Raw genomic sequence first — 21,786 nt, 5'->3', positions numbered from 1 at the left:
TTATTATATAGGTTATGATCTATATTACATATTATCATATAGTTTATGATTTATATTACATATTATTATATAGTTTATGATTTATATTACATATTATTATATAGTTTATGATCTATATTACATATTATCATATAGTTTATGATTTATATTACATATTATTATATAGTTTATGATCTATATTACATATTATCATATAGTTTATGATCTATATTACATTATATTATATAGTTTATGATATAACTAGTCTCTCAGAGTGTTAACTAGTTTGCTCTCAGTGTTAACTAGTCTCTTTCTCAGAGTGTTAACTAGTCTCTCTCTCAGAGTGTTAACTAGTCTCTCTCTCAGAGCGTTAACTAGTATCTCTCAGAGTGTTAACTAGTCTCTCTCTCAGAGTGTTAACTAGTTTGCTCTCAGTGTTAACTAGTCTCTCTCAGAGCGTTAACTAGTCTCTCTCTCAGAGCGTTAACTAGTCTCTCTCAGAGTGTGAACTAGTTTGCTCTCAGTGTTAACTAGTCTCTTTCTCAGAGTGTTAACTAGTCTCTCTCAGAGTGTTAACTAGTTTGCTCTCAGTGTTAACTAGTCTCTCTCTCAGAGTGTTAACTAGTCTCTCTCTCAGAGCGTTAACTAGTCTCTCTCAGAGTGTTAACTAGTCTCTCTCAGAGCGTTAACTAGTCTGCTCTCAGAGCATTAACTAGTCTCTCTCAGAGTGTTAACTAGTCTCTCTCAGAGCGTTTACTAGTCTCTCTCTCAGAGTGTTAACTAGTCTCTCTCTCAGAGCGTTAACTAGTCTGCTCTCAGAGTGTTAACTAGTCTCTCTTAGAGTGTTAACTAGTCTCTCTCTCTCAGAGCGTTAACTAGTCTCTCTCTCAGAGTGTTAACTAGTGTCTCTCAGAACGTTCACTAGTCTCTCTCAGAGCGTTTACTAGTCTCTCTCTCAGAGTGTTAACTAGTCTCTCTCTCAGAGCGTTAACTAGTCTGCTCTCAGAGTGTTAACTAGTCTCTCTCAGAGTGTTAACTAGTCTCTCTCTCTCAGAGCGTTAACTAGTCTCTCTCTCAGAGTGTTAACTAGTGTCTCTCAGAACGTTCACTAGTCTCTCTCAGAGCGTTTACTAGTCTCTCTCTCAGAGTGTTAACTAGTCTCTCTCTCAGAGCGTTAACTAGTCTGCTCTCAGAGTGTTAACTAGTCTCTCTCTCAGAGCGTTAACTAGTCTCTCTCAGAGCGTTAACTAGTCTGCTCTCAGAGCGTTTACTAGTCTCTCTCAGAGCGGTAACTAGTCTCTCTCTCAGAGCGTTAACTAGTCTCTCTCTCAGAGTGTTAACTAGTCTCTCTCTCAGAGCGTTAACTAGTCTGCTCTCAGAGTGTTAACTAGTCTCTCTCAGAGTGTTAACTAGTCTCTCTCTCTCAGAGCGTTAACTAGTCTCTCTCTCAGAGTGTTAACTAGTGTCTCTCAGAACGTTCACTAGTCTCTCTCAGAGCGTTTACTAGTCTCTCTCTCAGAGTGTTAACTAGTCTCTCTCTCAGAGCGTTAACTAGTCTGCTCTCAGAGTGTTAACTAGTCTCTCTCTCAGAGCGTTAACTAGTCTCTCTCAGAGCGTTAACTAGTCTGCTCTCAGAGCGTTTACTAGTCTCTCTCAGAGCGGTAACTAGTCTCTCTCTCAGAGCGTTAACTAGTCTGCTCTCAGAGCGTTAACTAGTCTCTCAGAGTGTTAACTAGTCTCTCTCAGAGTGTTAACTAGTCTCTCTCTCTCAGAGCGTTAACTAGTCTGCTCTCAGAGCGTTAACTAGTCTCTCTCAGAGTGTTAACTAGTCTCTCTCTCTCAGAGCGTTAACTAGTCTCTCTCTCAGAGTGTTAACTAGTGTCTCTCAGAACGTTCACTAGTGTCTCTCAGAGCGTATACTAGTCTCTCTCTCAGAGTGTTAACTAGTCTCTCTCTCAGAGCGTTAACTAGTCTCTCTCAGAGCGTTAACTAGTCTGCCCTCAGAGCGTTTACTAGTCTCTCTCAGAGCGGTAACTAGTCTCTCTCTCAGAGCGTTAACTAGTCTGCTCTCAGAGCGTTAACTAGTCTCTCAGAGTGTTAACTAGTCTCTCTCAGAGCAGTAACTAGTCTCTCTCTCAGAGCGTTAACTAGTCTCTAGATAGAGACTAGTTGACGCTTTGAGAGAGTTCCTTGGATCTCTCCAGTTGATCCAGAATGCTGCAGCTCGTGTACTAACGAGGACGCGGAAGAGAGATCACATTACTCCTGTACTATCTGCTCTCCACTGGCTTCCTGTAAGATTGAGAATCATATTTAAAATCCTTCTCCTTACCTACAAAGCCTTAACTGGTGATGCACCATCATATCTTAAGGAGATTATAGTGCCATATTACCCCACTAGAGAGCTCATAGTACCATATTACCCACTAGAGAGCTCATAGTACCATATTACCCCACTAGAGAGCTTATAGTACCATATTACCCCACTAGAGAGCTCATAGTACCATATTACCCCACTATAGAGCTCACAGTACCATATTACCCCACTAGAGAGCTCATAATACCATATTACCCCACTATAGAGCTCATAGTACCATATTACCCCACTAGAGAGCTCATAGTACCATATTACCCCACTAGAGAGCTCATAGTACCAAATTACCCTACTATAGAGCTCATAGTACCATATTACCCCACTATAGATCTCATAGTACCATATTACCCCACTAGAGAGCTCATAGTACCATATTACCCCACTATAGAGCTCATAGTACCATATTACCCCACTAGGGAGCTCATAGTACGATATTACCCCACTATAGAGCTCACAGTACCATATTACCCCACTAGAGAGCTCATAGTACCATATTACCCCACTAGAGAGCTCGTAGTACCATATTACCCCACTAGAGAGCTCATAGTACCATATTACCCCACTAGAGAGCTCATAGTACCAAATTACCCTACTATAGAGCTCATAGTACCATATAACCCCACTATAGATCTCATAGTACCATATTACCCCACTAGAGAGCTCATAGTACCAAATTACCCCACTATAGAGCTCATAGTACCATATTACCCCACTAGGGAGCTCATAGTACCATATTACCCCACTATAGAGCTCACAGTACCATATTACCCCACTAGAGAGCTCATAGTACCATATTACCCCACTAGAGAGCTCGTAGTACCATATTACCCCACTAGAGAGTTTATATTACCATATTACCCCACTAGAGAGCTTATAGTACCATATTACCCCACTAGAGAGCTCATATTACCATATTACCCCACTAGAGAGTTTATATTACCATATTGCCCCACTAGAGAGCTCATATTACCATATTACCCCACTAGAGAGCTCACAGTACCATATTACCCCACTAGAGAGCTCATAGTACCATATTACCCCACTAGAGAGCTCATAGTACCAAATTACCCCACTATAGAGCTCATAGTACCATATTACCCCACTAGAGAGCTCATAGTACCATATTACCCCACTATAGAGCTCGTAGTACCATATTACCCCACTAGAGAGCTTATAGTACCATATTACCCCACTAGAGAGCTCATATTACCATATTACCCCACTAGAGAGTTTATGTTACCATATTACCCCACTAGAGAGCTCATATTACCATATTACCCCACTAGAGAGCTCACAGTACCATATTACCCCACTAGAGAGCTCATAGTACCATATTACCCCACTAGAGAGCTCATAGTACCAAATTACCCCACTATAGAGCTCATAGTACCATATTACCCCACTAGAGAGCTCGTAGTACCATATTACCCCACTAGAGAGTTTATATTACCATATTACCCCACTAGAGAGCTTATAGTACCATATTACCCCACTAGAGAGCTCATAGTACCATATTACCCCACTAGAGAGTTTATATTACCATATTACCCCACTAGAGAGCTTATAGTACCATATTACCCCACTCGAGAGCTCATAGTACCATATTACCCCACTAGAGAGCTCATATTACCATATTACCCCACTAGAGAGTTTATATTACCATATTACCCCACTAGAGAGCTCATAGTACCATATTACCCCACTAGAGAGTTTATATTACCATATTACCCCACTAGAGAGCTCATATTACCATATTACCCCACTAGAGAGCTCATAGTACCATATTACCCCACTAGAGATTTTATATTACCATATTACCCCACTAGAGAGCTCATAGTACCATATTACCCCACTATAGATTTTATAGTACCACATTACCCCACTAGAGAGCTCATAGTACCATATTACCCCACTAGAGAGTTTATATTACCATATTACCCCACTAGAGAGCTCATAGTACCATATTACCCCACTAGAGAGCTCATATTACCATATTACCCCACTAGAGAACTCATAGTACCATATTACCCCACTATAGAGCTCATAGTACCATATTACCCCACTAGAGAGCTTATAGTACCATATTACCCCACTAGAGAGCTTATAGTATCATATTACCCCACTAGAGAGCTGATAGTACCATATTACCCCACTCGAGAGCTCATATTACCATATTACCCCACTAGAGAGCTCATAGTACCATATTACCCCACTAGAGATTTTATAGTACCATATTACCCCACTAGAGAGCTCATAGTACCATATTACCCCACTAGAGAGTTTATATTACCATATTACCCCACTATAGAGCTCATAGTACCATATTACCCCACTAGAGAGCTCATAGTACCATATTACCCCACTAGAGAGTTTATATTACCATATTACCCCACTATAGAGCTCATAGTACCATATTACCCCACTAGAGAGCTCATAGTACCATATTACCCCACTAGAGAGTTTATATTACCATATTACCCCACTAGAGAGCTCATTGTACCATATTGCCCCACTAGAGAGTTTATATTACCATATTACCCCACTAGAGAGCTCATTGTACCATATTACCCCACTAGAGAGCTCATTGTACCATATTACCCCACTAGAGAGCTCATAGTACCATATTACCCCACTAGAGAGCTCATAGTACCATATTACCCCACAAGAGAGCTCATAGTACCATATTACCCCACTAGAGAGTTTATATTACCATATTACCCCACTAGAGAGCTCATATTACCATATTACCCCACTAGAGAGCTCACAGTACCATATTACCCCACTAGAGAGCTCATAGTACCATATTACCCCACTAGAGAGCTCATAGTACCAAATTACCCCACTATAGAGCTCATAGTACCATATTACCCCACTAGAGAGCTCGTAGTACCATATTACCCCACTAGAGAGTTTATATTACCATATTACCCCACTAGAGAGCTTATAGTACCATATTACCCCACTAGAGAGCTCATAGTACCATATTACCCCACTAGAGAGTTTATATTACCATATTACCCCACTAGAGAGCTCATATTACCATATTACCCCACTAGAGAGCTCATAGTACCATATTACCCCACTAGAGATTTTATATTACCATATTACCCCACTAGAGAGCTCATAGTACCATATTACCCCACTATAGATTTTATAGTACCACATTACCCCACTAGAGAGCTCATAGTACCATATTACCCCACTAGAGAGTTTATATTACCATATTACCCCACTAGAGAGCTCATAGTACCATATTACCCCACTAGAGAGCTCATATTACCATATTACCCCACTAGAGAACTCATAGTACCATATTACCCCACTATAGAGCTCATAGTACCATATTACCCCACTAGAGAGCTTATAGTACCATATTACCCCACTAGAGAGCTTATAGTATCATATTACCCCACTAGAGAGCTGATAGTACCATATTACCCCACTCGAGAGCTCATATTACCATATTACCCCACTAGAGAGCTCATAGTACCATATTACCCCACTAGAGATTTTATAGTACCATATTACCCCACTAGAGAGCTCATAGTACCATATTACCCCACTACAGAGTTTATATTACCATATTACCCCACTATAGAGCTCATAGTACCATATTACCCCACTAGAGAGCTCATAGTACCATATTACCCCACTAGAGAGTTTATATTACCATATTACCCCACTATAGAGCTCATAGTACCATATTACCCCACTAGAGAGCTCATAGTACCATATTACCCCACTAGAGAGTTTATATTACCATATTACCCCACTAGAGAGCTCATTGTACCATATTGCCCCACTAGAGAGTTTATATTACCATATTACCCCACTAGAGAGCTCATTGTACCATATTCCCCCACTAGAGAGCTCATAGTACCATATTACCCCACTAGAGAGCTCATAGTACCATATTACCCCACTAGAGAGCTCATAGTACCATATTACCCCACTAGAGAGTTTATATTACCATATTACCCCACTATAGAGTTCATAGTACCATATTACCCCACTAGAGAGCTCATAGTACCATATTACCCCACTAGAGAGCTCATAGTACCATATTACCCCACTAGAGAGCTCATAGTACCATATTACCCCACTAGAGAGTTTATATTACCATATTACCCCACTAGAGAGCTCATTGTACCATATTACCCCACTAGAGAGCTCATAGTACCATATTACCCCACTAGAGAGCTCATTGTACCATATTACCCCACTAGAGAGCTCATAGTACCATATTACCCCACTAGAGAGCTCATAGTACCAAATTACCCCACTAGAGAGCTCATTGTACCATATTACCCCACTAGAGAGCTCATAGTACCATATTACCCCACTAGAGAGCTTATAGTATCATATTACATCCCCCCCTACCTCCTGTCTCCTATCTACCGCCTCCTGCCATGGCCCTGCTGATGCCCCTCCTCTCTACCTCCTTCCTCGTGCTTCCTGTTTCCTACCTCCTGCCTCCTGTCTCCTGCCTCCTACCTCCTGCCTCCTGTCTCCTGTCTCTTACCTCCTGTCTCCTACCTCCTGCCATGGCCCTGCTGATGCCCCTCCTCTCTACCTCCATCTGCTTAATGGATCATGGTTATCTGGATCATGGACCATGCATACTACTCATTATATGAATAATTTCTGTCATATTCATGTAATGTGCTGTAGCTCTGTTACGTTGTTCATTCTGGTCACATGACATCTATTCTTCTGTCCATCCAGGAGAGGGATCCTCCTCTGTTGCTCTCCTGAAGGTTCTTCCTATTTTCCCTGTGAAAGGGTTTTTACTGTCTTTATTGGGGAGTTGTTCCTGATCCGATGTGAGGTCCCGGGACAGGATGTTATGTTACAGACTGTAAAGCTCTGAGGATAACTTGTATTTGTGATGTTGGGCTAAATAAAATAAACTGAACTGTATTGAATGGTATTGATCGATATGAAAGAAGAAGGTTATATTAGTAGATTATATTATGAAAGAAGGTTTGACATTAAAACACACTTCAAAGCTCACCTTCTCTAGATCATACAGGACGGCCTGGAAACAGGAAGATCACCATCATCACCACCATCATCATCATCATCATCATCATCATCATCATCATCATCATCATCATCATCATCATCCTCTTCCTCACCAGTCTAGAGTTTCTCTTGGTCTCTCTCTGCTGTGAAGACAGGAAGTCCATCTCAGCCTGGTGACCCTCCAGGTGATCTCTGCAGAGAACATTCATTACATTATATATATATACATATATATATATATATATATATATATATATATATATATGTATATATACGTATATATATATATATATATATATATATATATATATATATATATATATATATATACGTATATATACATATATATATATATATATTCATATATTCATTCATGCATTCAGACTTGAACTCAGAAACACTTCGCCCGCTCAGTGATAGAAAATTGAAGTCACATGACTTTGTTCCTCCAGAGAGGCATTAGCCTCTGTATGAAGTACTAGTACATCATAACCACACACTTGATCCTGTATGAAGTACTAGTACATCATAACCACACACTTGATCCCGTATGAAGTACTAGTACATCATAACCACACACTTGATCCTGTATGAAGTACTAGTACATCATAACCACACACTTGATCCCGTATGAAGTACTAGTACATCATAACCACACACTTGATCCCGTATGAAGTACTAGTACATCATAACCACACACTTGATCCTGTATGAAGTACTAGTACATCATAACCACACACTTGATCCTGTATGAAGTACTAGTACATCATAACCACACACTTGATCCTGTATGAAGTACTAGTACATCATAACCACACACTTGATCCTGTATGAAGTACTACTCCACTAGAGTCTACATACTCGAGTCCTTTGCAGAGCGCCTTGAAGACCCGGTCCACCTCCTCCGGCTGCAGAGACCCTCTGCTGGGAGACAGGTGCATTCTGGGAGATTTACCTCCCGTCGTGGCTTTGGAGCGGAGAGAGTGACGACCAGAAGACGGCCTGAAAACAGAAAGTGTGTGTGTGTGTGTGTGTGTGTGTGTGTGTGTGTGTGTGTGTGTGTGTGTGCGTGTGTGCGTGTGTGTGTTTAAGATGGGAAACACACAGGAAGTGCATTCCTTCGGTTGACATCTCGTTCCCTCTCTGGACTGACGGGTTTCATCTGACTGTCTCTCTTCTTTCTTCTTTTAGAAACAACATCTGCCAGTAAAGTCTGTGGTGCGTTCACTGTCTGAGGGACATACGGGTTTCCTCCACACGACATTCAGCTGCAAGCTCCTTAATCCCTGAGAGACTTTCTTATTGTCCTGTGAAGAACGACCTTAGTAGTGTACAGTATAGTGGACTAAGTAGTGTACTACAGCGTAGTGCAATAAATAAAGTACACATCTCATCTATCGACTCTGATCTGGACCTATGAGGCAACTGTCTTAGTTATCTGCTCTCTCATTGGCTGTAGCAGCTTTAGTTATCTGCTCTCTCATTGGCTGTAGCAGCTTTAGTTATCTGCTCTCTCATTGGCTGTAGCAGGTTTAGTTATCTGCTCTCTCATTGGCTGTAGCAGCTTTAGTTATCTGCCCTCTCATTGGCTGTAGCAGGTTTAGTTATCTGCCCTCTCATTGGCTGTAGCAGGTTTAGTTATCTGCTCTCTCATTGGCTGTAGCAGCTTTAGTTATCTGCCCTCTCATTGGCTGTAGCAGGTTTAGTTATCTGCGCTCTCATGGGCTGTAGCAGCTTTAGTTATCTGCTCTCTCATTGGCTGTAGCAGCTTTAGTTATCTGCTCTCTCATTGGCTATAGCAGCTTTAGTTATCTGCCCTCTCATTGGCTGTAGCAGCTTTAGTTATCTGCGCTCTCATTGGCTGTAGCAGCTTGTCACTCACCGCCGTCGTCCAGTCAGAGAGCTGAACCCGGTGAAGGACCGGCTCCTGTGGACCAAACCCTCTGGAGAGCCGAACCTCAGCTTCACCGACATCCTGGAGAGACGGAGGGAACGACCACAGGGAGGATTTGAGTCATTTACCTGAAAGAAAACGCAGTAAATATTCTCACATTTACTTCAGTCAACCACAAATATTTCATCATCCAAATCCTGCTTCTCCCAACGAGTTTGCTTTCAAACCAGAATCTTCGCCAAGCGAGTTTTCATTGTACGATGCGTTACTGCTGTGACAGCTTCATACATGCTACACTTCTTTTGTTTCTTCTTTGTAATATACTTTATATGTTAATCAGTTTACACTAGTAAGGAAGGAAATAACAGGGAAGTAAAGCAAACAAACCAAAAGAAACAAATAAGAGGAAATACATATAATAATAAAAGTAAAAAAATAAATACAAATAATGAATCAATCATCTTTAACACATGAAGCATAGACTTCTATACAACCAGAGGAGTCACCCCCTGGTGGTCAGGAGAGAGAATGCAGCTTTAACACATGAAGCATAGACTTCTATACAACCAGAGGAGTCGCCCCCTGGTGGTCAGGAGAGAGAATGCAGCTTTAACACATGAAGCATAGACTTCCCATGGGTTAGGGTTAGGCTTCCCATGACTAACCCATAGAACAGCTGTTAAAAAAGTAAACAACGTCTGGAATGTGACTCCAATGGGAGGGAGGCACATTCCCCCAGTGATGAAGACATCAGGGTGTGTGCGTGTGTGTGTGTGTGTGTGTGTGTGCGTGCGTGTGCGTTTGCGTGTGCGTGTGTGCGTGTGCGCGTGTGCGTGTGTGCGTGTGCGCGTGTGCGTGTGTGTGTGTGCGTGCGTGTGCGTTTGCGTGTGTGCGTTTGCGTGTGTGCGTGTGTGTGTGCGTGTGCTTGTGTGTGTGTGTGCGTGTGCGTTTGCGTGTGTGCGTTTGCGTGTGTGCGTGTGTGTGTGCGTGTGCGTATGTGTGTGTTTGTGTGTAGGTGCGTGCGTGCATGCTTGTGTGTGTGTGTGTGTGTGTGTGCGTGCGCATGCGTTTGCGTGTGTGTGTGCGTGTGCTTGTGTGTGTGTGTGCGTGTGCGTTTGCGTGTGTGTGTGTGCGTTTGCGTGTGTGTGTGTGTGTGTGTGTGTGCGTGTGCGTATGTGTGTGTTTGTGTGTAGGTGCGTGCGTGTGTGTGTGTGCGTGTGCGTATGTGTGTGTTTGTGTGTAGGTGCGTGCGTGTGTGAACGCTGTAGATGTGTAGATGGAGATCTGGGCTTTAACATTTTTAAAGCTGCTGACCCGGACTGTGGACATCGTCGGGCGGTGGAAAGAGCTCTTTGAGGAACTCCTGAACCCGGTCAACATGTCCCCTGGAGAGGGGGCAGCGCCTGAAGACTTGGGGGTCTCACCCATATCCCTGCTGGAGGCCTAGGATGAGATCCTGAGATGCTGAAGGCTGGACGTTGTTGGGCTGTCTTGGCTCTTCAATGTCTCATGGGGGTCGGGAACATGGGCTGAAGACCGGGGTGCTGGTTCATCTTCAAGAAGGGGGACCGGAGAGAGTGAACCATCAGGGTATCACTGTTCAGCCTCCCGGGGAAAGCTTATGCCAATGTGCTGAGAGGAGGCTCCAGGGTGCTGAGAGGAGGCTCCAGGGTGCTGAGAGGAGGATCCACGGTGCTGGAGGAGGCTCCAGGGTGCCAGGGTGCTGAGAGGAGGCTCCAGGGTGCTGAGAGGAGGCTCCAGGGTGCTGAGAGGAGGCTCCAGGGTGCCAGGGTGCTGAGAGGAGGCTCCAGGGTGCTGAGAGGGGGATCCAGGGTGCTGAGAGGAGGCTCCAGGGTGCTGAGAGGGGGATCCAGGGTGCTGAGAGGAGGCTCCAGGGTGCTGAGAGGGGGATCCAGGGTGCTGAGAGGAGGCTCCAGGGTGCTGAGAGGAGGCTCCAGGGTGCTGAGAGGAGGCTCCAGGGTGCTGAGAGGAGGATCCAGGGTGCTGAGAGGGGGATCCAGGGTGCTGAGAGGAGGCTCCAAGGTGCTGAAAGGAGGCTCCAGGGTGCTGACAGGAGGATCCAGGGTGCTGAGAGGAGGATCCAGGGTGCTGAGAGGAGGATCCAGGGTGCTGAGAGGAGGCTCCGACCACTTGTGGAACCTCAGATTCAAGACTAACAGTGTGGATTCTGTCCCGGTCGTGGAACAGTGGACCAGCTCTTTACCCTCAAAGATTACTGGAGGGGTCCTGGGAGTTCACCCAACCAGTCTACATGTGGACTTGGAGAAGGCTTCCGACCGGGTCCCTCTGGGGTTTTTGTGGTGGGTGCTGCGGGAGTATGGGGTGCCGGACCCGTTGGCACGGCCATCTGGTCTCTGTACTGCAGTAGGAGCTGTGTTCGTATCCTCGGTAATGAGTCAGACTCGTTCCTTGTGGGTGTTGGCCTCTGCCAGGGCTGCCCTTTATCACCACCTCCACATCTGAGGCCATGGTGCTCTGCAGGAAACCGGTGGATTGCTCCCTCCAGGTGGGACAGAGTTCTACCCCAAGAGAAGGAGGTCAAGTATCTCGGGGTCTTGTTCTCCAGTGAGGGAAAGGTGGAGCGGGAGATGGACAGGAGGGTCGGTGCGTCTGCAGCAGTAAAACAGAAGCTGCACCGTCTTGGTGAAGAGGAGCTGAGCCGGAAGGAGAAGCTCTCAGTTTACTGGTCGTCTACGTTCCAACCCTCACCTCTGGTCACCAACTCTGGGTCAAGACCCAAAGAACGAGGTCTCGGATATATATATTATATATAATGTATACATATAATAAAAATATATACATTATATATAATGTATATATAATATATATACATTATATATGTTATATATAATTATAGTTATATAATTATATATAGTTATTATTATTATTAATAGGTTTGTTGATGTGAAAGAGTGTAAAAACATCAAACCTCCCTCTTGGTTTGAGTGGCAGAAGAAATGAGCTGAAATACATGAAACTAAAGGTTCATCCACTCACCTGGCTGAGAAGAACCGGCTGCTCCAACGACACTGCAGAGTCCACCGGCCTGGTGTCCCACCCTGTGTGTGTGTGTGAGTGTGTGTGTGCGTGTGTGTGTGTGTGTGAATGTGTGTGTGTGTGTGTGTGTGAGTGTCTGCTGCGTCCTGATAGCGTTCAGTGTTGCAGCAGCTTTCTTGAGGACGTCAGAGTGAAACCAACAAGTTCTCCTCCTCTCGCTCTCTTTCTTTCTCTGTCACTCTCTTTCTTTTCCAGCTCTGTCTCTCCTCCTCCTCTCCTCTTCCTCTCCACTTCTTTTTCTGTTCCCCTCCTCCTCTTTCAGCCCCTCCCACTCTGACCATCTGTTTCTTTTGGTAAACTTCATAGATATTGTACTGAAGCTCCTCCTGCTGCTCCTCTTTCTCCTCCTTTCCTCCCCACTCCTCTCCTCTTGGTCATGTTCCTTCTCTGCTTCCAGACTCTCATGCTCTGATAAATACTTTCTTTCCTCAGCTCTCTTCTTTTCTTTGTACGTTTCTCTTCTTCTATGTTTCTCTTCTTCTACGTTTCTCTTCTACGTTTCTCTTCTACGTTTCTCTTCTTCTACGTTTCTCTTCTTCTACGTTTCTCTTCTACGTTTCTCTTCTATGTTTCTCTTCTTCTACGTTTCTCTTCTACGTTTCTCTTCTATGTTTCTCTTCTTCTACGTTTCTCTTCTTCTACGTTTCTCTTCTTCTATGTTTCTCTTCTTCTGCGTTTCTCTTCTATGTTAATCTTCTTCTACGTTTCTCTTCTTCTACGTTTCTCTTCTACGTTTCTCTTCTTCTACGTTTCTCTTCTTTTACGTTTCTCTTCTTCTACGTTTCTCTTCTACGTTTCTCTTCTTCTACGTTTCTCTTCTTTTACGTTTCTCTTCTTCTACGTTTCTCTTCTTCTCCGTTTCTCTTCTTCTACGTTTCTCTTCTTCTACGTTTCTCTTCTTCTATGTTTCTCTTCTTCTCCGTTTCTCTTCTTCTACGTTTCTCTTCTGTTTCTCTTCTTCTGTGTTTCTCTTCTTCTACGTTACTCTTCTTCTACGTTTCTCTTCTGTTTCTCTTCTTCTGTGTTTCTCTTCTTCTACGTTTCTCTTCTTCTACGTTTCTCTTCTTCTACGTTTCTCTTCTTCTACGTTTCTCTTCTTCTATGTTTCTCTTCTTCTACGTTTCTCTTCTTCTACGTTTCTCTTCTGTTTCTCTTCTTCTGTGTTTCTCTTCTTCTACGTTACTCTTCTTCTACGTTTCTCTTCTGTTTCTCTTCTTCTGTGTTTCTCTTCTTCTACGTTACTCTTCTTCTACGTTTCTCTTCTTCTACGTTTCTCTTCTTCTCCGTTTCTCTTCTTCTACGTTTCTCTTCTGTTTCTCTTCTTCTGTGTTTCTCTTCTTCTACGTTACTCTTCTTCTACGTTTCTCTTCTGTTTCTCTTCTTCTGTGTTTCTCTTCTTCTACGTTTCTCTTCTTCTACCTTTCTCTTCTTCTGTGTTTCTCTTCTTCTACGTTTCTCTTCTACGTTTCTCTTCTTCTACGTTTCTCTTCTATGTTTCTCTTCTTCTACGTTTCTCTTCTACGTTTCTCTTCTTCTACGTTTCTCTTCTACTATGTTTCTCTTCTTCTACGTTTCTCTTCTTCTGTGTTTCTCTTCTTCTACGTTTCTCTTCTTCTGTGTTTCTCTTCTTCTACGTTTCTCTTCTTCTGTGTTTCTCTTCTACGTTTCTCTTCTTCTATGTTTCTCTTCTTCTACGTTTCTCTTCTTCTGTGTTTCTCTTCTACGTTTCTCTTCTTCTATGTTTCTCTTCTTCTACCTTTCTCTTCTTCTGTGTTTCTCTTCTTCTACGTTTCTCTTCTTCTACGTTTCTCTTCTGTTTCTCTTCTTCTGTGTTTCTCTTCTTCTACGTTTCTCTTCTTCTACGTTTCTCTTCTTCTATGTTTCTCTTCTTCTACGTTTCTCTTCTACGTTTCTCTTCTTCTATGTTTCTCTTCTTCTACGTTTCTCTTCTTCTACGTTTCTCTTCTTCTGTGTTACTCTTCTTCTACCTTTCTCTTCTTCTGTGTTTCTCTTCTTCTACGTTTCTCTTCTTCTATGTTTCTCTTCTTCTACCTTTCTCTTCTTCTGTGTTTCTCTTCTTCTACGTTTCTCTTCTTCTATGTTTCTCTTCTTCTACCTTTCTCTTCTTCTGTGTTTCTCTTCTTCTACGTTTCTCTTCTTCTGTGTTTCTCTTCTTCTGTGTTTCTCTTCTTCTACGTTTCTCTTCTTCTACCTTTCTCTTCTTCTGTGTTTCTCTTCTTCTACGTTTCTCTTCTACGTTTCTCTTCTTCTACGTTTCTCTTCTATGTTTCTCTTCTTCTACGTTTCTCTTCTACGTTTCTCTTCTTCTACGTTTCTCTTCTTCTACGTTTCTCTTCTACTATGTTTCTCTTCTTCTACGTTTCTCTTCTTCTGTGTTTCTCTTCTTCTACGTTTCTCTTCTTCTGTGTTTCTCTTCTTCTACGTTTCTCTTCTTCTATGTTTCTCTTCTGTTTCTCTTCTTCTGTGTTTCTCTTCTTCTACGTTTCTCTTCTTCTACCTTTCTCTTCTTCTGTGTTTCTCTTCTTCTACGTTTCTCTTCTACGTTTCTCTTCTTCTACGTTTCTCTTCTATGTTTCTCTTCTTCTACGTTTCTCTTCTACGTTTCTCTTCTTCTACGTTTCTCTTCTTCTGTGTTTCTCTTCTTCTACGTTTCTCTTCTTCTGTGTTTCTCTTCTTCTATGTTTCTCTTCTGTTTCTCTTCTTCTGTGTTTCTCTTCTTCTACGTTTCTCTTCTGTTTCTCTTCTTCTGTGTTTCTCTTCTTCTACGTTTCTCTTCTTCTACCTTTCTCTTCTTCTGTGTTTCTCTTCTTCTACGTTTCTCTTCTTCTGTGTTTCTCTTCTACGTTTCTCTTCTTCTATGTTTCTCTTCTTCTACGTTTCTCTTCTTCTGTGTTTCTCTTCTACGTTTCTCTTCTTCTATGTTTCTCTTCTTCTACCTTTCTCTTCTTCTGTGTTTCTCTTCTTCTACGTTTCTCTTCTTCTACGTTTCTCTTCTGTTTCTCTTCTTCTGTGTTTCTCTTCTTCTACGTTTCTCTTCTTCTACGTTTCTCTTCTTCTATGTTTCTCTTCTTCTACGTTTCTCTTCTACGTTTCTCTTCTTCTATGTTTCTCTTCTTCTACGTTTCTCTTCTTCTACGTTTCTCTTCTTCTGTGTTACTCTTCTTCTACCTTTCTCTTCTTCTGTGTTTCTCTTCTTCTACGTTTCTCTTCTTCTATGTTTCTCTTCTTCTACCTTTCTCTTCTTCTGTGTTTCTCTTCTTCTACGTTTCTCTTCTTCTATGTTTCTCTTCTTCTACCTTTCTCTTCTTCTGTGTTTCTCTTCTTCTACGTTTCTCTTCTTCTGTGTTTCTCTTCTTCTGTGTTTCTCTTCTTCTACGTTTCTCTTCTTCTACCTTTCTCTTCTTCTGTGTTTCTCTTCTTCTACGTTTCTCTTCTACGTTTCTCTTCTTCTACGTTTCTCTTCTATGTTTCTCTTCTTCTACGTTTCTCTTCTACGTTTCTCTTCTTCTACGTTTCTCTTCTTCTACGTTTCTCTTCTACTATGTTTCTCTTCTTCTACGTTTCTCTTCTTCTGTGTTTCTCTTCTTCTACGTTTCTCTTCTTCTGTGTTTCTCTTCTTCTACGTTTCTCTTCTTCTATGTTTCTCTTCTGTTTCTCTTCTTCTGTGTTTCTCTTCTTCTACGTTTCTCTTCTTCTACCTTTCTCTTCTTCTGTGTTTCTCTTCTTCTACGTTTCTCTTCTACGTTTCTCTTCTTCTACGTTTCTCTTCTATGTTTCTCTTCTTCTACGTTTCTCTTCTACGTTTCTCTTCTTCTACGTTTCTCTTCTTCTGTGTTTCTCTTCTTCTACGTTTCTCTTCTTCTGTGTTTCTCTTCTTCTATGTTTCTCTTCTGTTTCTCTTCTTCTGTGTTTCTCTTCTTCTACGTTTCTCTTCTGTTTCTCTTCTTCTGTGTTTCTCTTCTTCTACGTTTCTCTTCTTCTACCTTTCTCTTCTTCTGTGTTTCTCTTCTTCTACGTTTCTCTTCTGTTTCTCTTCTTCTGTGTTTCTCTTCTTCTACGTTTCTCTTCTTCTACCTTTCTCTTCTTCTGTGTTTCTCTTCTTCTACGTTTCTCTTCTACGTTTCTCTTCTTCTACGTTTCTCTTCTATGTTTCTCTTCTTCTACGTTTCTCTTCTACGTTTCTCTTCTTCTACGTTTCTCTTCTTCTACGTTTCTCTTCTACTATGTTTCTCTTCTTCTACGTTTCTCTTCTTCTGTGTTTCTCTTCTTCTACGTTTCTCTTCTTCTGTGTTTCTCTTCTTCTACGTTTCTCTTCTTCTATGTTTCTCTTCTTCTACCTTTCTCTTCTTCTGTGTTTCTCTTCTTCTACGTTTCTCTTCTTCTGTGTTTCTCTTCTTCTACGTTTCTCTTCTTCTGTGTTTCTCTTCTACGTTTCTCTTCTTCTATGTTTCTCTTCTTCTACGTTTCTCTTCTTCTGTGTTTCTCTTCTACGTTTCTCTTCTTCTATGTTTCTCTTCTTCTACCTTTCTCTTCTTCTGTGTTTCTCTTCTTCTACGTTTCTCTTCTTCTACGTTTCTCTTCTTCTGTGTTTCTCTTCTTCTACGTTTCTCTTCTTCTACGTTTCTCTTCTTCTATGTTTCTCTTCTTCTACGTTTCTCTTCTACGTTTCTCTTCTATGTTTCTCTTCTTCTACGTTTCTCTTCTTCTACGTTTCTCTTCTTCTGTGTTTCTCTTCTTCTACGTTTCTCTTCTTCTACGTTTCTCTTCTTCTGTGTTTCTCTTCTTCTACGTTTCTCTTCTTCTGTGTTTCTCTTCTTCTACGTTTCTCTTCTTCTACGTTTCTCTTCTTCTGTGTTTCTCTTCTTCTACGTTTCTCTTCTTCTACGTTTCTCTTCTTCTGTGTTTCTCTTCTTCTACGTTTCTCTTCTTCTACGTTTCTCTTCTTCTATGTTTCTCTTCTGTTTCTCTTCTTCTGTGTTTCTCTTCTTCTACGTTTCTCTTCTTCTACGTTTCTCTTCTTCTATGTTTCTCTTCTTCTACGTTTCTCTTCTACGTTTCTCTTCTATGTTTCTCTTCTTCTACGTTTCTCTTCTTCTACGTTTCTCTTCTTCTGTGTTTCTCTTCTTCTACGTTTCTCTTCTTCTACGTTTCTCTTCTTCTGTGTTTCTCTTCTTCTACGTTTCTCTTCTTCTGTGTTTCTCTTCTTCTACGTTTCTCTTCTTCTACGTTTCTCTTCTTCTGTGTTTCTCTTCTTCTACGTTTCTCTTCTTCTACGTTTCTCTTCTTCTGTGTTTCTCTTCTTCTACGTTTCTCTTCTTCTGTGTTTCTCTTCTACGTTTCTCTTCTTCTATGTTTCTCTTCTTCTACGTTTCTCTTCTTCTGTGTTTCTCTTCTATGTTTCTCTTCTTCTACCTTTCTCTTCTTCTGTGTTTCTCTTCTTCTACGTTTCTCTTCTTCTACGTTTCTCTTCTTCTGTGTTTCTCTTCTTCTACGTTTCTCTTCTTCTGTGTTTCTCTTCTTCTACCTTTCTCTTCTTCTGTGTTTCTCTTCTTCTACGTTTCTCTTCTTCTATGTTTCTCTTCTTCTACCTTTCTCTTCTTCTGTGTTTCTCTTCTTCTACGTTTCTCTTCTTCTATGTTTCTCTTCTTCTACCTTTCTCTTCTTCTGTGTTTCTCTTCTTCTACGTTTCTCTTCTTCTGTGTTTCTCTTCTTCTACGTTTCTCTTCTTCTACGTTTCTCTTCTTCTGTGTTTCTCTTCTTCTACGTTTCTCTTCTTCTGTGTTTCTCTTCTTCTACGTTTCTCTTCTTCTACGTTTCTCTTCTTCTGTGTTTCTCTTCTTCTACGTTTCTCTTCTTCTGTGTTTCTCTTCTACGTTTCTCTTCTTCTATGTTTCTCTTCTTCTACGTTTCTCTTCTTCTGTGTTTCTCTTCTACGTTTCTCTTCTTCTATGTTTCTCTTCTTCTACCTTTCTCTTCTTCTGTGTTTCTCTTCTTCTACGTTTCTCTTCTGTTTCTCTTCTTCTGTGTTTCTCTTCTTCTACGTTTCTCTTCTTCTATGTTTCTCTTCTTCTACGTTTCTCTTCTACGTTTCTCTTCTATGTTTCTCTTCTTCTACGTTTCTCTTCTTCTACGTTTCTCTTCTTCTGTGTTTCTCTTCTTCTACCTTTCTCTTCTTCTGTGTTTCTCTTCTTCTACGTTTCTCTTCTTCTATGTTTCTCTTCTTCTACCTTTCTCTTCTTCTGTGTTTCTCTTCTTCTGTGTTTCTCTTCTTCTACGTTTCTCTTCTTCTACGTTTCTCTTCTTCTGTGTTTCTCTTCTTCTACGTTTCTCTTCTTCTGTGTTTCTCTTCTTCTACGTTTCTCTTCTTCTGTGTTACTCTTCTTCTACGTTACTCTTCTTCTGTGTTACTCTTCTTCTACGTTTCTCTTCTTCTGTGTTTCTCTTCTTCTACGTTTCTCTTCTTCTGTGTTACTCTTCTTCTACGTTACTCTTCTTCTGTGTTACTCTTCTTCTACGTTGCTCTTCTTCTGTGTTTCTCTTCTTCTGCGTTTCAGAGTGAATGTCCCCCCCCTGCTGGGTCGAGTGTCATGTTTGGCTTTAAGCTCCGACCACATACATCACCAGCTGGATGAAGCTCATGTCTTTGTGAAAGTGAACAGAGAACAGTTGCTCCCCGTTGCTGTGTCTCCGGTGTATAGAGCAAAAATGTAAGTCGCTTTGGATAAAAGCGTCAGCTAAATGAAATGAAATGTAACACAAGAAAGTAAAGGGAGCATGAACACGCTAACACTGGTGTAAATGTATGCACAAACACAGGACTTTCACCCAGGAGAACGGTGTTTGTGTCATTAGTATCGTTGGTCACGTGACTCCTTTATTGAATTGCTCATTAGTCAAGTTGGCATCAACCTCCTAAACCTAACGAAACTAACTTCCTGTGGAGACCGAAGTTTATTTTGAAAGGATGCTCCATCCTTCCTCTTCCCCGGTAACCACCATAGTCTTCTGTCTTCAACCTCAAAATGCCGCAAGAGAACTTTGATGAAGAAGATAGCTGGTGGTTCACTGATAAGAAATAAATAAGAATAATAATATATTCTCACTGCTCGGTAGAATAAAATCTCAAAATGTATCTTCATGATCAGTAAATCATTTTAAAAAAGTTTAAAATTCTGTTGAATTATGATATTACACACATGTCCCTCAGCTGTGTTTGATTCGTGTGCAGAATGTGCTGCGATAGAAACACACACAGTTTAAAATACACAAATAGTTATCTCATAGTTTAGAGACACAAATGCACATATCGCACACACCCACACACATCAGTTGGCTGCTACAGAAATACACACCGATATTTACTTCAGCTGTCACATTCATTTCATAAGCACACGCACACACACACACACACACACACACACACACACACACACACACACACACACACACACACACACACACACACACACACACGGCAGGCAGAGATAAGCAGCATCTTGAGTATCTGGAGGCCTCCACGCCCTCAGCACACACTTACTGTGACAGCTGAGTTTGTGTGTCAGTCTGCAAAATACAAATTATTAGGATTTGTTAATTGCTTTGTGAACGGACCAGGATTTGTAATTGTTTTGATATTCTGATGTTTTATCGGCTAAACAATTAACAAAAGGAGCAGATTGTCAGAGGATTCATTTATATTATATTGTGGTTTCACTTCTACTTGTTAACAGGTGCATTGTTTATTTTTTGTTCCTTAATGCAAATTCGAAAGCAATTTGAATTTGCAAATAGTTGTCCATAATTCAGCGTGCACACTTAATGGTGAAAAAGTAATATGTATTAATTCCAGAGCTAAAACCAGTGAGTTTCATGGTGTACTACACAGAAGTTACCTTCAGTGAACTACATCAGTGCTGCCATCCTGTGGTATTAATATTCCCCTACATGACATAACTTTATTAGGAAGCCTCTAAAACGGACAGGAACCACTGAGCCCAACAGAGCCGGTACCTCCAGCCTTCAGGGTTTGCTTGTGCACTGCGTCTCACAGCAAACACTGAGGTCTGGTAGTCCATGACCTCTCAGGCCGGGACGAGTCACCAGGTGACCTGATCGTTTCAAGAGTCACCAGGTGACCTGATCGTTTCAAGAGTCACCAGGTGACCTGATCGTTTCAAGAGTCACCAGGTGACCTGATCGTTTCAAGAGTCACCAGGTGACCTGATCGTTTCAAGAGTCACCAGGTGACCTGATCGTTTCAAGAGTCACCAGGTGACCTGATCGTTTCAAGAGTCACCAGGTGACCTGATCGTTTCAAGAGTCACCAGGTGACCTGATCGTTTCAAGAGTCACCAGGTGACCTGATCGTTTCAAGAGTCAGAGACTAAAAAAAAGACTAAAGACTAAAAGACTAAAGATCTGAACTGATGATTGAATCAAGTTAACGCCGTTAACTGAGAGCTGTTTTGTCATTTAAACTCTTTTGGTCGGGTAATGAAGCCCACTCAAATATGTTCTTGTCTATAATATATCTTTTGTTTTCTAAAAATAAAAAAGCTTTATTATGTAATCACAGTAATATAGATTACAGAGTGAATGAGGAGCATGGAGACATGAAGCATCATGGAGCCTTCAGACACAGGAAGCTACGGGTATCAGGTATGAAGCTCCTGTGGCGTCCTTCAATCTGCTTCAACTCACTTCAGTCTGGCTTCATACCTTCAAGGAGCTACCAGCCTCACCTTGGAGGTTAATTAGCATAGCATGCTAATATGCCTGTAGGTCATTGACAGAGTACACCTGTAGGTCACAGGGACACAGTACACCTGTAGTTCAGGGACACAGTACACCTGTAGGTCAGTGACACAGTACACCTGTAGGTCAGGGACACAGTACACCTGTAGGTCAGTGACACAGTACACCTGTAGGTCAGGGACACAGTACACCTGTAGGTCAGTGACACAGTACACCTGTAGGTCAGGGACACAGTACACCTGTAGGTCAGTGACACAGTACACCTGTAGGTCAGGGACACAGTACACCTGTAGGTCAGTGACACAGTACACCTGTAGGTCAGGGACACAGTACACCTGTAGGTCAGTGACACAGTACACCTGTAGGTCAGGGACACAGTACACCTGTAGTTCAGGGACACAGTACACCTGTAGGTCAGGGACACAGTACACCTGTAGGTCAGTGACACAGTACACCTGTAGGTCACAGGGACACAGTACACCTGTAGGTCACAGGGACACAGTACACCTGTAGGTCAGGGACACAGTACACCTGTAGGTCACAGGGACACAGTACACCTGTAGGTCACAGGGACACAGTACACCTGTAGGTCACAGGGACACAGTACACCTGTAGGTCACAGGGACACAGTACACCTGTAGGTCACAGGGACACAGTACAC

The 21,786-nt window shown here is 42.0% G+C and overlaps 1 protein-coding gene across 3 annotated transcripts in view; it reads right to left on the bottom strand.

Annotated features, from left to right (window-relative positions):
- The window catches only part of ripor3 (RIPOR family member 3), a 34,735-nt gene extending 22,432 nt beyond the window's left edge, over window positions 1-12,303 (bottom strand). For all 3 annotated transcript variants that reach the window (XR_013770993.1, XM_079218230.1, XM_079218231.1), the window contains exons 1-5: window positions 12,291-12,303; window positions 9,261-9,400; window positions 8,240-8,380; window positions 7,492-7,570; window positions 7,368-7,391 (exon numbers count right to left, since the gene is read on the bottom strand). Coding sequence is in view for 2 of the 3 variants with exons in the window: in XM_079218230.1 (XP_079074356.1) it covers window positions 7,368-7,391; window positions 7,492-7,570; window positions 8,240-8,380; window positions 9,261-9,352 (336 nt within the window). In the remaining variant the exon portion in view is untranslated. The remainder of the gene's footprint in view (window positions 1-7,367; window positions 7,392-7,491; window positions 7,571-8,239; window positions 8,381-9,260; window positions 9,401-12,290) is intronic.
- Between the last annotated feature and the right edge of the window lie 9,483 nt (window positions 12,304-21,786).

This window comes from Taurulus bubalis, assembly GCF_910589615.1.
Source record: "Taurulus bubalis genome assembly, chromosome: 5".
Lineage (NCBI taxonomy): Eukaryota > Metazoa > Chordata > Actinopteri > Perciformes > Cottidae > Taurulus > Taurulus bubalis.
Note: the sequence above shows the minus strand (reverse complement) of the source record. Positions and strands in the feature narration are given on the sequence as shown.